The 16,795-nt window shown below is 45.9% G+C and overlaps 1 protein-coding gene across 1 annotated transcript in view; it reads right to left on the bottom strand.

Annotated features, from left to right (window-relative positions):
- Positions 1-2,052: 2,052 nt before the first annotated feature.
- ube2ql1 (ubiquitin-conjugating enzyme E2Q family-like 1) overlaps positions 2,053-16,795 on the bottom strand; it is a 44,984-nt gene continuing 30,241 nt past the window's right edge. Inside the window, exon 2 of the mRNA XM_038797192.1 lies at positions 2,053-3,431. Within this exon, the coding sequence (XP_038653120.1) occupies positions 3,300-3,431 (132 nt within the window). The 3' untranslated portion in view covers positions 2,053-3,299. The remainder of the gene's footprint in view (positions 3,432-16,795) is intronic.

Here is a 16,795-nt window from a genome sequence, read left to right as displayed (position 1 = left end):
AACTGTTACTTTTTAGGAATATATTGCAGAATATGAAATACAAGGAGGTGAAGGAAGACCGAAGGAATGTGTATGGTGGAGTTCCCACTGGTTCGTGCCACCACTACTACATTTCTTCATATAGGTCAATGAACTAGACTTTGGTGAACAGGGCACAATTTCTAAGTTTTAAGATTCACAGAACATGGACTGTGAGGGGCATAGTGATCACCTTCAAGAACACATTGACAGGCTGGTGGAATGAGTAGACATGTGGCTAATAAAATTTATTACAGGGAAGTATAAAGTGATAGATTTTGATAGGAAGAAGAAAATGAGGCAATATTATCCAACGCGGGTATGATTATAAAGGGAATGCTGTGGCAGCACGGTGGCGCAGTGGGTTAGCCCTGCTGCCTCACGGCGCCAAGGTCCCAGGTTCGATCCCGGCTCTGGGTCACTGTCTGCGTGGAGTTTGCACATTCTCCCCGCGTTTGCGTGTGTTTCACCCCCACAATCCAAAGATGTGCAGGTTAGGTGGATTGGTCATGTTAAATTGCCCCTTATTGGAAAAAAATAATTGGGTACTCTAAATTTATTTTAAAAATATAAAGGGAATGCTAAACAAAGACTTGGGTTATATGTGTACAGATTGTTGAAGGTAGCAGGTTGAGAAAGTGGTTAAAAAGGACATATGGGACCCCAGGATGTATAAATACAGACAAAGAGTATAAAAGCAAGGAAGTTGATGAACTTTATAAAATCCTGGTTTAACCTCAACTTGAGTATTGTGCCCAAGTCAGGACATCACTCTTTAGAAAGGATGTGAAGGCTTTAGAGAGGTGCAGCAAAGGATTATCAGAATGGTTCCAGGGATGAGGGACTTCAGTTACGAGGATACATTGGAGAAGAGAAGGTTGAGGAGATTTTTTTAAAAATTTATAAATTTAGAGTAACCAATTATACATTTTTTCCCAATGAAGGGGCAATTTAGCATGACCAATCCACCTGACCTGCACATCTTTGGATTGTGGGAGTAAAACCCATGCAGACACAAGAAGAATGTGCAAAGTCCACACAGACAGTGGGCGGAATTCTCCGCTCCCCACGTGGCGTGGGAGAATCGTGGGAGGGCTTCCCGACATTTTTCACGCCCCCCTGACGCCCCCAGCGATTCTCCCCCCCGGCTCGGAAAAATCGCCGCTCGCCGTTTTTCACGGCGAATGGCGATTCTCCAAGCCCGATGGGCCGAGCGGCCGGCCCTTCATACCAGTTTCAACATGCCAGCAACCACACCTGGTCGCTGCATTAGTGAAACGGGTCGCGACGAGGTCGCGGACGGGAAAGATGGAGGCCCGCTCCTAGCCCCTCGGGTGGGGGTGAATTAGGTGCGGGGAGCTGGCCCCGAGGACGTCGTGAACCTTGGCCGATTTCACGACGGCCATCCCGATTTTTATCGGGAGCGGATAATACCGCCCAGTGACCCGGGGCCGTGATCGAACCTGGGTCCTCTGTGCCATAGGCAGCAGTGTTAACCACTGCACCACCGTGCTGCCCTTGGTTGAGAGGAGATTTGACAGAACTGATTAAAATCTTGCAGGGTCTAGACAGGGTGGATAGGAGGAACTGGTCCCATTGCTGGAAGCATTGGAGAACCAGAGGACACCGATTTAAGGTGATTAGAAAAAGCAACAAAAGCGACATGAGGAAAACATTTTTACGCAAATCTGGATCATACTGCCCGAGAGTGTGGTCAACAAGTTGAATTATTACTTTCCAAAAGGATATGGATGAACACCTGAAGAGAATAAAATTGCCAGGTTATAAGGGAAAGGGAGTAGAGTGAGACCAGCAGAGTTGTTCTTGCAGAGCTGGCATGGAAGTGATGGACAGAATGGCCACCATCTGTGCTGTAACCATTCTATGATTCTATAACGTCTTTTTGGGCCCTGTGCTATGCAGGAAAATTTTAAAATATATATTTGTGTAAAAAGGGCCACTTTACCACTTTATGATTCAGAACACGTACAAAAATACAGAGTTCTCTGATCCAAAAATTAATTACACCAAAAAGCAGGTTAAAAAGAGCATTTATTTTCTGTCCAATATGATATTCTCTTCCATTCTTCTGCCTTTCTTTGCCTTTTACATGCCCCCCCCTCCCCCCAAAATACTTGCTCACTAAAGAACTATACAGAGATACCAGCATAAGTGCAATTGATCCCATTCAGACACTTTTAACAAACTTGGTTCTTTAAGTTTTTTCCCTTCAGTTAGAATGCCCGTCACATGCTCAAAAGGCTATGCATTTGGCAAACCACAAATAAATTAAACAAAAAAAAACACAAATGTCATTACCACTTGACGAAATGTAATAGCTCTTGACACAGAACAAATGACAGCAACATTCTTTCAGCAAACTAGCAACCACTGATTCCTTAAACATGCAGATACAGTAGGAATTGAAACATCTGAATCATTTAAGACATTTATTTATTGCAGGATTTTGAAATGTATCACTGCAGCGTCTTAAAACTACTCCTCTACAATCTATCATGAGCATGTAGCTTTCCTTAGTTCCACACACATTTGATGTACAATTCTACTATTAACCCTGACATTATTTACCACATAGGCACATTAACCCTGTGAGATGTTGGCTTGAATGACAGAGGTGACTTCCCCTGCTGCTAAAGACTGTTTTCATAAATAATGTACAGTAATGCCAATCAATAATGATGCTGAAACACTTAACCCTCCTATTTTTGTCTCATTGGACTTGAAGTTAGAACAGTTCATCTTCAGTGATCAATAACCAGCTACATGACATGTAGAATTTTAATTTTAGCCACAATAGAGCACAGCTCCACAGAAATTACAATTTTCAAGTTGCATTGACCAGTGACCTGTGAAAAACAGCACAGCAAAATGTCAACTTATGCTTGCCACCTGGGTATTAAATATTAACTGCTTCATTTAAATTTAAATTAGTGGAATGGCGATGAATGGAACATATGATGCCATTTGTTCACTAGCATGGAGCAAAGCATACTAACGTGTAGTAGGATGGGCAAATGAAGCACACATAATGAAGCACAACCAAATTCAGATGAAGTCAATTCCAGCGACGAAACAGATCCCCCCGCCCAAAAAAAATTCCCCTTAGGCATTTATCTGTAAACATCTCCCCTCTTAAATAACGTAAATGTCTCCTTAGTATCGCCATGTCTAACTGAAGCTGAAATAGAAAGAATGGATCATACACAGCACGGAGAAGGTGAAAGTGTTTTTGGGGTTGAAAATGCTGTGAGCACTATGGCTCAACCATCGGATACGGGTGGAGTGACCCAGCCGTATTTCTCATGTGTCTTCACCAAACTTTTAAATGTTGCTTCAGCTTCTTTACGAGTGAAGGCTTTCTTTGTCTTCCCTACTTTTCTGCAAATTCGACCCTGTATCAAATGAAGAAAACACAAAACAAAATGGGTCAGTGATTCTGTTCGCTGCAATGATAGGAAGAAAACTAACTTTCACATGTTTAAAGAGTATCCTCATCATGAAAAGAAAGTTTGTAAAGATAGTATTCCTTTAAGCCGATCAACAGCCCCTAAAACAGTAGAAGTTTGATGTGTAGCATACATTGGCAGGCAGTGGATGGACCAATGGTAATGTCACCAGCAAGAAGCCCACTCAAGTCTGATCTTAACCAGCAGGGGCTGGATTAGCACAGGGCTAAAGAGCTGGCTTTTAAAGCAGACCAAGGCAGGCCAGCAGCACGGTTCAATTCCTGTACCAGCCTCCCCGAACAGGTGCCTGAATGTGGCGACTAGGGGCTTTTCACAGCAACTTCATTTGAAGCGTACTTGTGACAATAAGCAATTTTCATTTTCATTTCATTTTCAAATGTCAGTTAAATTTGATGGGCAAGCAGTCTGTGCATTTCCTGTGCTGACAGCCAGCTCACCGATCGATAGAATGCCCATCCATGGAGTAAAGGAGTAAAGTAATGGAGTCTAAAGAGTGATGGATAGACTGACGGGTAGCAGGACGGTTTGGGGGGTAGAGGAGAGGGATGGGCAGTGGCAGTGGATTCTCAGGAATCAGGGAAATCTGCCCTGTGAGTTTACAGGCAAGATGGTCAAGTTAAAAATTACCCCAGAATCTATTAATAAGATAACATTTCGTTACAAGCAGCCTTCGTAGGTTGCAAAACCAATATTAAAGAAGTTGCAGTAAAGCTCATAGTTGCAATCTCCTCTGATAACTGACATTTAAACATTTTGAAGGAATAAAAAATAAATTAAAAGCAATGAATTATCTGTATCAGCTGCCTCTTATATGAAGGTGAAGAGAAGTGTTGTAAAGATTCCCATTCATTTTCACTTGGGAGTTGGCTCATTAAAAAGCTTGAGGGTAAAGTTATTTCAGATGCTAACGCACGTACTGAGGTGAAATAGGCTTGATCTTGTTGACACTCAAGGGCACCCTACCTGGCGAGGAGTCAACTGAACCATCTGAAAACATACACACTTCATGTATCACAATTATATTGAAGCACCTCCAGAGTGCAACTTGATCTATGTAAACAACTTAAATACATTGCAACATTTGTAATGACCATTTTGAAATGTCCATCATGTTTTTTTTACTGTATTGATGCTGCAACATGATCTGTGCAGTAAACCTGAATAATATTGCACTTTCTACGTTGGCCATTTTGAAATGTTTGTAATCTTTCAGATATTTTACAAATAAAGTAATTTGTATTTTAAAAATGGTTGCTTTCTGTAACATACTTTAGATTTGGAAGGAGGTGACAGACCTGAGGAAAGATGCCACGGTAATGTTACCCAGAGGCAATTGTCACTTCCATTTATGTAGACTGCATAGTATTTCCTGCAAGTTTGTTACACGTGTTCTGCTTACTTCTTCAGAGCTGCTTTGTAACCTTGCAGCTGTTTGAATCTTTGCCTGCGTGGCTGTATAGCAGAACATATAGTTCAGATTATGACAAACTAATATTAATAGTTTACATAATTAGATCTCTCAGCATGCCATTGCTGAACATTTAGTTATCGACAGAGGGCTGCAAGATAACCACTAATGTCATTGCAAAGTGGCAAAATAGGGCATTCTCTGCCATAGGAGCTGGTTTAGCTAACCGGGATAAATCACTGGCTTTTAAAGCAGACCAAGCAGGCCAGCAGCATGGTTTGATTTCCGTACCAGCCTCCCTGGACAGGTGCCGGAATGTGGTGACTAGGGGCTTTTCACAGTAACTTCATTGAAGTCTACTCGTGACAATAAGCGATTTTCATTCATTTCATTTGTATCAAATTTGGTGGCAATGGATACTTCTGCATGAATAATTAAACCCACACTCAGAAAAATGTTGGTGAAAATGTTTTCCATTATTGGCGTTTCTAAGCATTACATATTCAGGGTTATAACTTCACAATATAGCTAGATACTGATTTTAAAAATTAACATTTTAAGTACTTACATGCTTTGTCCGCTGTTTGTGATTGTCAGCACTGATTACAGATACTGTTACAGACTATGTTGGGTGGAAGTTGCAATACCCATTTCACAATTAAACAGTTTTCCAATTTTGCACTTTCTCAATTATTTTAAAGTAATCACGATTTTTCATTCTCTTTAAACAATTTAACCACATTCAACGGCGGAATTTTCCCAAAATTGCAGAGTGCTGGATCAGATGAGAATGCAGTGGAAAACCCGCCGGTTGCACAGACGCATTTTCTCACGTGATTAAACTGCACTCTGTGCAATTTCAACGTGTTGGCAAGGCTCACACAGCCAGCTGGAGGTGCAGGGCTTAAACACGCCATCAAAGTCAGGGTTCTGAGATCGGAGTGCCTTTTTAAACCCCCCACCCCCCCAGAGATTGGCACCCCTCACCCACTCCCAAGCAGCGGAGCACAATTCCCCCCATCCCGCCCCCTCCCCACAGCACAAGATCGGGGCACCGACCCTCCCCGTCATTGAGGCTCTCCCTCTCCATGAGCCTCCCATGCTATCATCAGGACTTTCCCTGCTCTCGTACTGTCATCGGGGCTCTCTGCCCCCCCAAGGAAGGTTATTTCCCCCCTACCAGAACCCCCTTGGAACTTCTCCCTTCTTATGGCCACCTGCCACTGTTCCTTGGCATAGCCAAGGTGACTGTTCCTTGGCATAGCCAAGGTGCCGGGAGAATGCCTTTCCACTCAACACCCAAGCAGGCACCTCAGCGGCCCGGCGATGTCATCGCGACTGCTTCTTGCTATTGAAACCCAGTAGCGAATGGTGCCAGCGAATGGGGGGGGGGGGGGGGGGGGGGGGGGTGGAAGGAAACGCTATGGTGTAATGGCATTTAATTACATTAAAACGCATTCAAATCCATGAAAATCGGGTTTACGCCCCCTGATCACAAACTGTTGGGTGGGGGGTGGAAAGATCTCAAACCGAGATCTCGCCGGCACAAATTCTGTTTTGGCCTTCCTGTGAGATTTAGCGGCCGTAATGGGATTTGCGTCCGTGGCGAACAGACCCGCTAGATCTCGTCCAATGTCCAGGATTGCAGTTTCTGACCTTTTAAAATGTATTTAAACACAAGAGAATCCTCTCAGGTTTGCCAAAAATATTGTCAATGATTTCTGCAATATTGCCTATCATGTTCCTATTATATATGTGGGGCAGCAGGGTAGCATGGTGGTTAGCATAAATGCTTCACAGCTCCAGGGTCCCAGGTTCGATTCCCGGCTGGGTCACTGTCTGTGTGGAGTCTGCACGTCCTCCCACTGTGTGCGTGGGTTTCCTCCGGGTGCTCCGGTTTCCTCCCACAGTCCAAAGATGTGCGGGTTAGGTGGATTGGCCATGCTAAATTGCCCGTAGTGTCCTACAAAAAGTAAGGTTAAGGGGGGGTTGTTGGGTTACGGGTATAGGGTGGATACGTGGGTTTGAGTAGGGTGATCATGGCTCGGCACAACATTGAGGGCCGAAGGGCCTGTTCTGTGCTGTACTGTTCTATGTTCTATGTTCTATATATACTTTTCCATGAATCATGTCATTGATGTAATTGCGTAAATGTTGGAAATTCAAACAACTTTAGCACCCAATGTTAGTACCAAGTGCTTTTAAGTCAATAATAACACAACGCAAATGCAGAGTAAATGCAATTATTTTCATAAAACAGCACCATATAAAGTAATTCCTCAGACTTTGTGAGAACAGAGTGAGCAACTCAGAGCTGACTTTTTGCGTTGGGAGCGGGAAACAGGAGTCGAGAGTCTTGTCAGGTAATATGAGCCCACCTGAAGGGATCGGGACGTGTTTGATTTGCTGCACAATATTCATGGCAGCCCTTCTTTGCCATGGGGATGTGTTTGACGTACAATTGGAGGCTACAGGGGCTGGAACATAGGTGGGTCAGACGAAGTGCAGACCTGATTTAAAATCATCATAACGATCATTATTGAGACTTTGTCTGAAAGAAGAATCCTAGAGAGTATCCGAGCATTGCATCGGATGGGTGGTGTCACAAGATAGTCGGAGGCCTGGCACCTGGGGCAAGGCTGGCACAAGGGGCAGTGATGCGGACCTTAATGTGATGATTGAGGCTGTGAAGGAGATAGTTAGGTGGATATAAACCCTCTGTCACAAGAGGTTCAATGAGCTGGAAAGGTGAGTGCATCCCCCAACACTGCAGCAGCCAAATAAACTGAGATGTCTCAGGCCATATTGCTCCTGAACATGGGAGGGATGTGAACCTAGAGCATTTGCCCACCCTTCAGAATGAGCACCAAGAGTGCTGCTGAGGCCTTGCCAATGGTAATATATGGGGTGGCACGGTGGCACAGTGGTTAGCACAGCTGCCTCGCAACGCCAAGGATCCAGGTTCAATTCCGGCCTTGGCCGACTCTCTATGGGGAGTTTGTACTTTCTCCTCATATCTGCATGGATTTCCTCAGGGTCCTCTGCTTTCCTCCCACAGTCCAAAGATGTGTAAGTTAGGTGAATTGGCCAAGGTGTCCAAAGTTTGGAAGAGGATAGGGCGTGGGTGTGGGGTTCTCTTTCAGAGGGTTGGTGCAGGCTTGATGGGCCGAATGGCCTCCTTCTGCACTGTAGGATTCTATGATTCTATGATCTGCACTTTCTAATGAATAGGGGCACATGATAATGGACACAGAGGACTGCAGTGCCTCATCTTACTCGCTTTTGTTATTGCAGGGGAAATAGGAAAATAAAGCAGGCTGAGACAGAAGGATGAGTACCATTTTTCCTGCAGATTATCCCAGTGGTAGAGAGAACTATGAACATGGTCAGGATAGTAGATGAGGAAGTCAGCCCTGGTAAATTAGGAGCATATGAAGAAGCAATGTGGTCAATCCAGGTGCACTGGACCCCAGCCCATTCGATAAAATGTTGTGCATTGAACTACATTGGGTGGTCTCAGCACTGCAGATGCTTCTACTATTCTGGGCTAGCTCTCATCATCGCTTCTTGTGTTTCCCACAGGTGCAGATGTCCAACCCAAAGCACCCCCTCCTGCTGCAGGCCCAGGGGAGCAAGAGAGATGTGAAGAAGCATCATCCGACCTTACGAGTGCACTGTCCACCAGCAAATACTCTCACCTCGGTGGATCCTTGCCTGTGTTATAAGGTGGCACAGGGTAAATGATCATAGCACCCATCAGCAGGAGGAGGTGCCAGAGGCAGAGGGAGCTGGGCGCAATTCCTCTTCAACAAGAGAAGACAGATATATAGTCCTGCTCAGCTGGGCACAGATGCAGAGTCTCAGGAGTTACAACTAAGAAGACTCGAGGCAAGAGATGTGCTCCTACATGTCAGAGTTTATTGTGGCAGAGTGAGGTCTTGGTCTGAGGCTGGAGGAATCCATCCAGCTCATGCACCGCATTGGCTCAGGGTTTGAGTGCATGAGCTCCTCCACTAAGGCTAAGGCCAATCTCATGGAGAGCCATACATGGTATTGATCAGAGTGCATGCAGAAACTATGCACTGATATCCACAGGGTGCATGAGGCGCTCTGTAGCATGGACCAATCAGTGGTGCTAATGATGCAGAGATCCTTGGAGGGGATGCCAACTGCACTCCAGCTGGTATCTTAGCTCCAGGCATCCAGAGTGCACAGCAAGGGTTTGGGGTGTCATGGAGGAGGATGAGTGTGTCACTGCTCATGGGGCATCCTCATCATCTTCAGCCTTTCTTGGTCTCCCTGACTGAGGGATATCAGTGTAGCAGGGACAAGCTATGACGAGAATCACATGTAAACTGAGACAAGTGGGAAAGCTGCTTCACCTCCTTTGAGCTTGCAGGAGCACAGCATTGCAGGGACTGAAAGTGGATGCCATTGCATCATACAGAGCACTGAGAGGGTCACAGGTGTAGGTTCATAATTGCTCTACTTTTTCTCTCTCTTTGCAATGTATAAGATGACAGTTAAAGGCACATGTCAGGGACTCCTTTTATAGCTGCAGCGATAGGAAAGTGGTATGATATGGTGAAAAAGGCAATGGGATCCTCCACAGAAAGGACAAAGACTGTACAGCTGTGCTTCCTTCAATAGCAGCAAGTGATAGATACTCTAGGCTGCATCTTGTGTGGCTGTGTTAGTAAAGGTACCTCAGACACCCCTCCTTGCCATGCCCCTCAATTGGGTCACAGGATATATGGTGAAACACTCCTGAATCAGGAGCCCTTTCATATTCATGACATTCACAAGCCCCTTAAGTCTTGAGCTACGCCCAGCCACATCTTTGTGTAACAGGGGTGCCTCCCTGTTCAGTGTTATCTCCCACTACCTCCATTTCCTCCTTCACTCTCACCTCTTGCTCCTCCCCAGTTAAGCTATCTCCTACGAGGGCCTTACCATCCTCAATATCTACACCTCCTTGGAAGGCAATGTTATGGAGAACTCAGCAGATCACCACAATGACTGAGACCTTTACAGGAGGGTACTTGAGGACACCACCCAAGTGGTCCAGGCACCACAATCTCAACCTGGGGATCTGCTAAATCTTATACTCCCTCAGTGCTTCTGTCTAGGGCTCCTGCAGAAGGGTCAGTAGCTATCACTTCATAGGATATCCCTTGTCCTCTAGAACCCATTCATGGGGCTGGAGTCTCTGCCCTGCCACACCACTTTTCAGCCTCAACCCGCCGGTGGGATTCTCCGTTACGCCGGCTGGTCAAAGGGGTTTCCCATTGTGGTGCAGCCCCACGCCATTGGGAAACCCCCTGGTGCCGGTAAAATGGAGAATCCCGCCCATGGCCTTTGGAGTGAAGAACTGAGGCAGTGAGGAAGTTATTGTGATCACAGACCAGTTAAATCTTGATGGAATGGAAGTCCTCTCTGTTGATGAATCTGATTGACCATCAAGGCATCTGAGAACATGCCACATGGATTGATTTGATGAAGCCCTGCACCTTGGGGGATCTTGTGATTGCACTGAATCCCACTGCCCTCTGTTTCTACAGGGTCATATCTGTTGTGAAATTAATGTACTGTCCAGCTCTGGACAATAGGGTACCAATGAGCTGAAAGATGAAGTGGTTTGAAGCCATTTGTGAGATGCCAGTAAGGTATGTAGTGGATGCTTGGAATGCTTGGAGCCAGATGTGAAGAAATTGAAGGCCACAGTAACTTTAACAGCTACTGACAGGGCATGGTGCCCAGTGGTGTGAGGATTTGAGGTGGAATGTTTTTGATGATGTTTGTGACTATCTGCCTAGAGAGTCACAGTCCCCTGTGTCACTGGGTCTTGGTCATCTCAAGGTAGCTGCATTTTGGTAGTAGATCCTGGACAGATGGTCACCCCATTCTGATTGGCAGCCTTGCCTCCTGCTCATCTTTCTCCACGATGCCTAGGTGGTGTTGACCTCATTCAATGCCTGAGTGTTGACTGGCCACTGTTCCAGCAGAGCACCAAGGGCATCTCTTTCCCAAAGACTGTGTCTCTCTGCATTGGTGACCTTCTCATGGGGTCAAGGTAATTCCCTGGGGTGGCCATGAATGGCTCCCCAGTCTGTATCCGTCTCCTTTGAGCTGGTCAGCCGCTGGCAGCATGTGCACACTGGGGACCTCCATGAAAAATTAACAACTTTATTTGCCCTTAATTGGGAGGGAGACGGTATCACTGTTTCACTCTCCCCTGGAGCAAAGAACATTCCTGGCTCCAGGAATGGCTTCTGTATACACTCCAACTGGCATCAATATATTTGGGTCCCACCCGTGTCAGTTCATGTTCCTGGTGAGACCCAAAGAATCAGCCCAGTTTCTCACACTAACTACCCATACATCCTTTGTGAGAGACTTTGTAGCTATCTTAACATTTCTTGAAGCATATGCGTGGGATTCCTCTGTCCATTATTTTAATCAAGTCAATCTATTTAAAGTAAACAAATTTGCAATGTGTTAAAATGACAGAGATAGAAATTTAAAATTAGTGCATTTTCCAGTTCACTAAAAATAGTGCAGAGGAAGTTCAACTGGAGTCAAATAAATTTCAGTGTAAATTTCCAACTAATTAACACTCTGTTCTATGGCGTTTAAGTACTTAGGGATACAATTAAATAGCAAACGCGCAAAAAGAAATTGAGTGATGCAGTGGGTCTATCATGATGCACAGGCACTGGTGTTAAGGTAAACAAAATGCCTGCATTATTGAATCATAGCACGAAAGCATTCAACTTTAAACTTGCAATTTCCATGGGGAATCTGCTGAAATCATACATTGAAAAATGAAGACATGCACTCGGCATGCTTTTTGAGCTATTATTCACGTGTAACGTTCTGAATTCCTGATAGGCATTCCTGCTAAGCAAAGCTCTCAATTCTGAGCCCCACGAGAGAAAAAACCCTTCTAAATAAAGTTCACTTAGTGGAAAGAAGCAGCAGATATGGATGTTAAATTGTTAATATTTAGGTTAAATAATATTGACGGTACATTTTAATAAATAACCACGGAATTAGACTTGGTGGCCAATATGTAAATGGTGCACAGTCCCCCAAATAGGAGATTTTTTGTTCGAATAGACTGCTGAGAAATAAATAAAGGTTTTTTAAAAAATTCATCTTTGTGATGTCACAGAGTCATGGAGCTTTACAGCACAAAAAGAGGATCTTTGGCCCATCCTAACTGCACCAACCATCAAACACATACCTATTGTAATCCCATTTCCAGCACTTGGCCATAGCCCTGTAGGCTATGGCATTTCAAGTGCTCATCTAAATGCTTCTTAAATGTTGTGAGTTTTCCCGCCTCCACCACCTTTACAGGCAGTGAGATCCAGATTCCCCTCACTGTCTGGGGTGCTTTCCTCAAATCCCTTTCGGCATCCCATTATAAAAGCTAGCATTCCATTAGCTTTTTTGATTATTTTCTGCACTTGTTCCTGTTTTTTTTAGGACCTATGTACCTTAACCCCCCCAAGTCTCTTTGGACACCCACTGTACCTAAAGTCTTTCCATTTATTAAATACTCTGTTCTATCATTTTTTGGTCCAAAATGGGTAACCTCACACTTGCTTACATTATATTCCATCTGCCACAATTTTGCCCATCCACCTAGTCTGTCAATATCTCCTTGCAATTTCATGCTATCATTGAGGCTGTCTACAATGCCACCTAAGTTGTATCATCCACACATTTGGACATATGACTTTCTCTGCCGTTACCCAAGTCATTAATGAATAGTGTGAATAATTGGGGCCCCAGCACAGGTCCCTGTGGTACACCACTAGTCACCTCCTGCCAAATAGAATAATTACCCCACTCCCTGTTGCCTGCCACTCAATCAATTTCCAAACCATGTCAATAATTTGCCCTCCATGGGCTTCCACCTTAGTCAACAGTCTCTTGTGTGGGACTTTGTCAAATGTCTTTTGGAAGTCCATATAAATGACATCCATAGACATTCCCCTATCCACTACATAGTCACTTCTTCAAACAATTCAGTCAGGTTAGTCAGGTACGACCTTCCCTTTACTGGTCCATGCTGGCTCTCCCTGATCGACCAACATTTTTCAAGGTGTTCGGTAACCCCATTCCTGATGATAGATTCTAGCAATTTCCCCACCACAGATATTAAGATGTGGAGATGCCGGTGTTGGACTGGGGCGAGCACAGTAAGAAGTCTTACAACACCAGGTTAAAGTCCACCATGTTTGTTTCAAACACTAGCTTTCGGACCACTGCTCCTTCCTCAGGTGGATGAAGAGGTATGTTCCAGAAACATATATATAGACAAATTCAAAGATACCAGACAATGGTTAGAATGCGAGCATTTGCGGGTAATTAAATCTTTACAGATCCAAAGATAGGTGTAACCTCAGGTTAAAGAGGTGTGAATTGTCTCTAGCCAGGACAGTTGGTAGGATTTCATAAGCCCAGGCCAGATGGTGGGGGATGAATGTAATGCGACATGAATCCCAGATCCCGATTGAGGCGGCACTCATGTGTGCGGAACTTGGCTATAAGTTTCTGCTCGGCGATTATGGGTTGTCCCGCATCCTGAAGTCCGCCTTGGAAAACATCTACCTGGAGATCAGAGGCTGAATGCCCTTGATTGCTGAAGAGTTCCCCGACTGGAAGGGAACATTCCTGCCTGGTGATTGTCGCGCGATGTCCGTTCATTCGTTGTCGCAGCGTCTGCATGGTCTCGCCAATGTACCACCCTTCGGGACATCCTTTCCTGCAGCGTATGAGGTAGACAACGTTGGCCAAGTCGCACAAGTATGTACCGCATACCTGGTGGGTGGTGTTCTCACGTGTAATAGTGGCATCCATGTCGATGATCTGGCACGTCTTGCAGAGATTGCCGTGGCAGGGTTGTATGGTGTCGTGGTCGCTGTTCTGAAGGCTGGGTAGTTTGCTGCAAACAATGGTTTGTTTGAGGTTTGAGGTTGCGCGGTTGTTTGAAGGCAAGTAGTGGGGGTGTGGGGATGACCTTGGCTAGATATTCATCTTCATCGATGATGTGTTGAAGGCTTCGAAGATGTCGTAGTTTCTCCGCTCCGGGAAGGACTGGATGACAAAGGGTACTCTGTCGGTTGTGTCCTGTGTTTGTCTTCTGAGGAGGTTGGTGCGCTTTTTTGCTGTGGTGCGTTGGAACTGTCGATTGATGACTCGACCACCATATCCCGTTCGTATGAGGGCATCTTTCAGCGTCTGTAGATGTCTGTTACGCTCCTCCTCGTCTGAGCAGATCCTGTGTATACGGGGGCTTGTCCATAGGGGATGGCTTCTTTAATATGTTTAGGGTGGAAGCTGGAGAAGTGGAGCATCGTGAGGTTATCTGTGGGCTTGTGGTAAAGCGAAGTGCTGAGGTGACCGTCCTTGATGGAGATGAGTGGGTCGTCGTCATTCGGCACACGGCTAAATCGCTGGCTTTGAAAGCAGACCAAGGCAGGCCAACAGCACGGTTCAATTCCCGTACCAGCCTCCCCGAACAGGCACCTGAATGTGGCGACTAGGGGCTTTTCACAGTAACTTCATTTGAAGCCTCCTTGTGACAAAAAGCAATTTTCATTTCATTCCATTCACCTGAGGAAGGAGCAGTGCTCCGAAAGCTAGCGTTTGAAACAAACATGTTGGACTTTAACCTGGTGTTGTAAGACTTCTTACAGGTATTAAGCTAACTGGTCTGTAAATCCCTGATTTCCCCCTTTCACCCTTCTTAAAATGTGGAGTGACATGTGCAATTTTACAAACCAGAGGCACTAATGAATCCAGAGAATCTGGAAAATTAAGTTAGGGCATCTACAATGTGCTCTCTTACTTCCTTTAACATCCTCGGATGGAAACCGTCAAGCCCTGGGGATTTGTCACTCTTTAGTTTCATTAATTCCCTAGTTACTGATCCTGAACTTTGTGGACTACTGGTGACCTTTTGTATTAGTGGCTATCTGTTGCTCCCAGTTTACGAGCCGTGCGGGTTGCTGTTTTTTTGTGGTTTCGTTTTGTTGGTTTATATTTAATTGGTGGGGAATTGTATGCTTGATATTGTGTTATGGTTATTTATTGTTTCTCGCCTAGCGGCTGTGTGCTTGCCAATTGTAGCCCCTCCTCCGGTTCTATAGCCTGGGGTTTGGCCAGCTATCTATGCTGGTGAAGCAGAGGGCTGTTCTGGCTCTCTTTCGCATTGGTCCATGCCAACATTGGGCACCCTTCCAATGATGTGGAGCTGCTGCTGGGGCCGATTAGGGTTGGGAGCTTGCACTGATTTGGGTGCTGGTGGCTTTGTTTTCTTATTGATTATTGGTTTTGTTTATGGTGTTAAGTTGGTATTTTCATTGTATTGCGGCTGTTTTTTGGCTTCTGCATTTGCTCTGTATTTTGCCCTGATTTTTGTACAATGGCACTGTTCTTGGGCTGAACTGTGCCCCCTCTTGAGAGGGGAGGGGTGTTTTCCCTCTCTCTTCCACCGTGCCCATGTCGGTGTCCTTTTCCAGTTCACTGTGCTGTTCATTCTCACACATGCACTCTCTCGCTGACATTCATGCACTGTTTCCTATATACTGGTTAGGCTCCTTTCCCCTGATGTGGGGCAGCTGCTGGGGTTGGGCATGTGCTGGTTTGGATGCTGTTGGTTTTGTTTCCTGTTAACTGGATTTTGTCTATCGTGTGTAGTGCGTAATTTCAGTGAATTGCTGTTTGCTCTGTACTGTCTTTTGTATTATAATAATAATGGAACTGTTAGTAAACTAAAATATACCCAGGTGGGTTCCTGTGGATACACGTGCCATGAAGCCTAGCATCCCAATCAACTGTGAGGCCTGAACACTCTGCCCGAATCCCAGAGACAGCAACACCACAGAGGCTGCAGCCAACATTTGATCATCCAGGGGCTGGGCCACAGCACAGGGGACATCCCCGCGACCAGTCTATGGACCGGGAGGGAGTCAGAGCCCGGTTCAGGTAATGATACTAGCTGGTGTCCGGGGTCAGATACCCAGGGAACCCTGCGGCAGCCAGGATAATGTGCAGGGTGTGTTGGATGGCACCATGAAGCGTGGCAGGGAATGTGAGGGTAAGGTGGTCTGGGGACCCGTGGGTCTGGGGAGGAAGCCATAGCTGATTGTCCCTCAACATCTCCAATTCATTACAGATATCACATTATGGATGATATTTTGGACCCCACAGAGACTGCCATCATGGTACTGGTGGTAATCCAGACGGAGAAGGTGGCGTCAACAACGTTGACAGAGGCTCGAGGTGGCAGTCCATGTGAAGGGTCCCACCCAACACGCTGAGGACCTGGCCGCCCATCAGGCCAGGCAGGGAGCCAGAAGGGGAGGGCGGTGATGGCCCAAGATATACAGGCGCCGCTGGTCATTCAAACAGATAACTGACAGCATGTGCCGCAGAAGGTTCTGCCTCAACAAGGGGACGATGCGGCACCTGTGCCATGTCCTAACGGAACTTGCACTACACGGAGGAGGATACTTGCTCCCGGTTGCCTTCCAGGTCACCGCAGCCCTGAACCTTTATGCCTCGGTATCATTCCAGGGCTCAAATGGGATTGTGTGTGGCATATCCCAACCTACAGCCCACAAGTGCATCTGCTTAGTTTATGTCCGGAGGAAATGGCTAGTTGTACGATGAAAAAATTGCCGACGCCCCAGCACCAACCCTCTGACCAGTGAGGGGCTAGCAGCCGCACCCTGTAAAACACACGGCCTTCGCAAAATAAATGACCGGAGAACATGGCGTCGGCCGCGCGCGGACCCAAGATGCTAGATAGTGCCTCCCTGGATATGCACTCGCCACCCCCCACCAGTTCCCCCAACCCTCGCCG

The sequence above is a fragment of the Scyliorhinus canicula genome, chromosome 5 (assembly GCF_902713615.1).
Source record: "Scyliorhinus canicula chromosome 5, sScyCan1.1, whole genome shotgun sequence".
In the NCBI taxonomy this organism is placed as follows: domain Eukaryota; kingdom Metazoa; phylum Chordata; class Chondrichthyes; order Carcharhiniformes; family Scyliorhinidae; genus Scyliorhinus; species Scyliorhinus canicula.
Note: the sequence above shows the minus strand (reverse complement) of the source record. Positions and strands in the feature narration are given on the sequence as shown.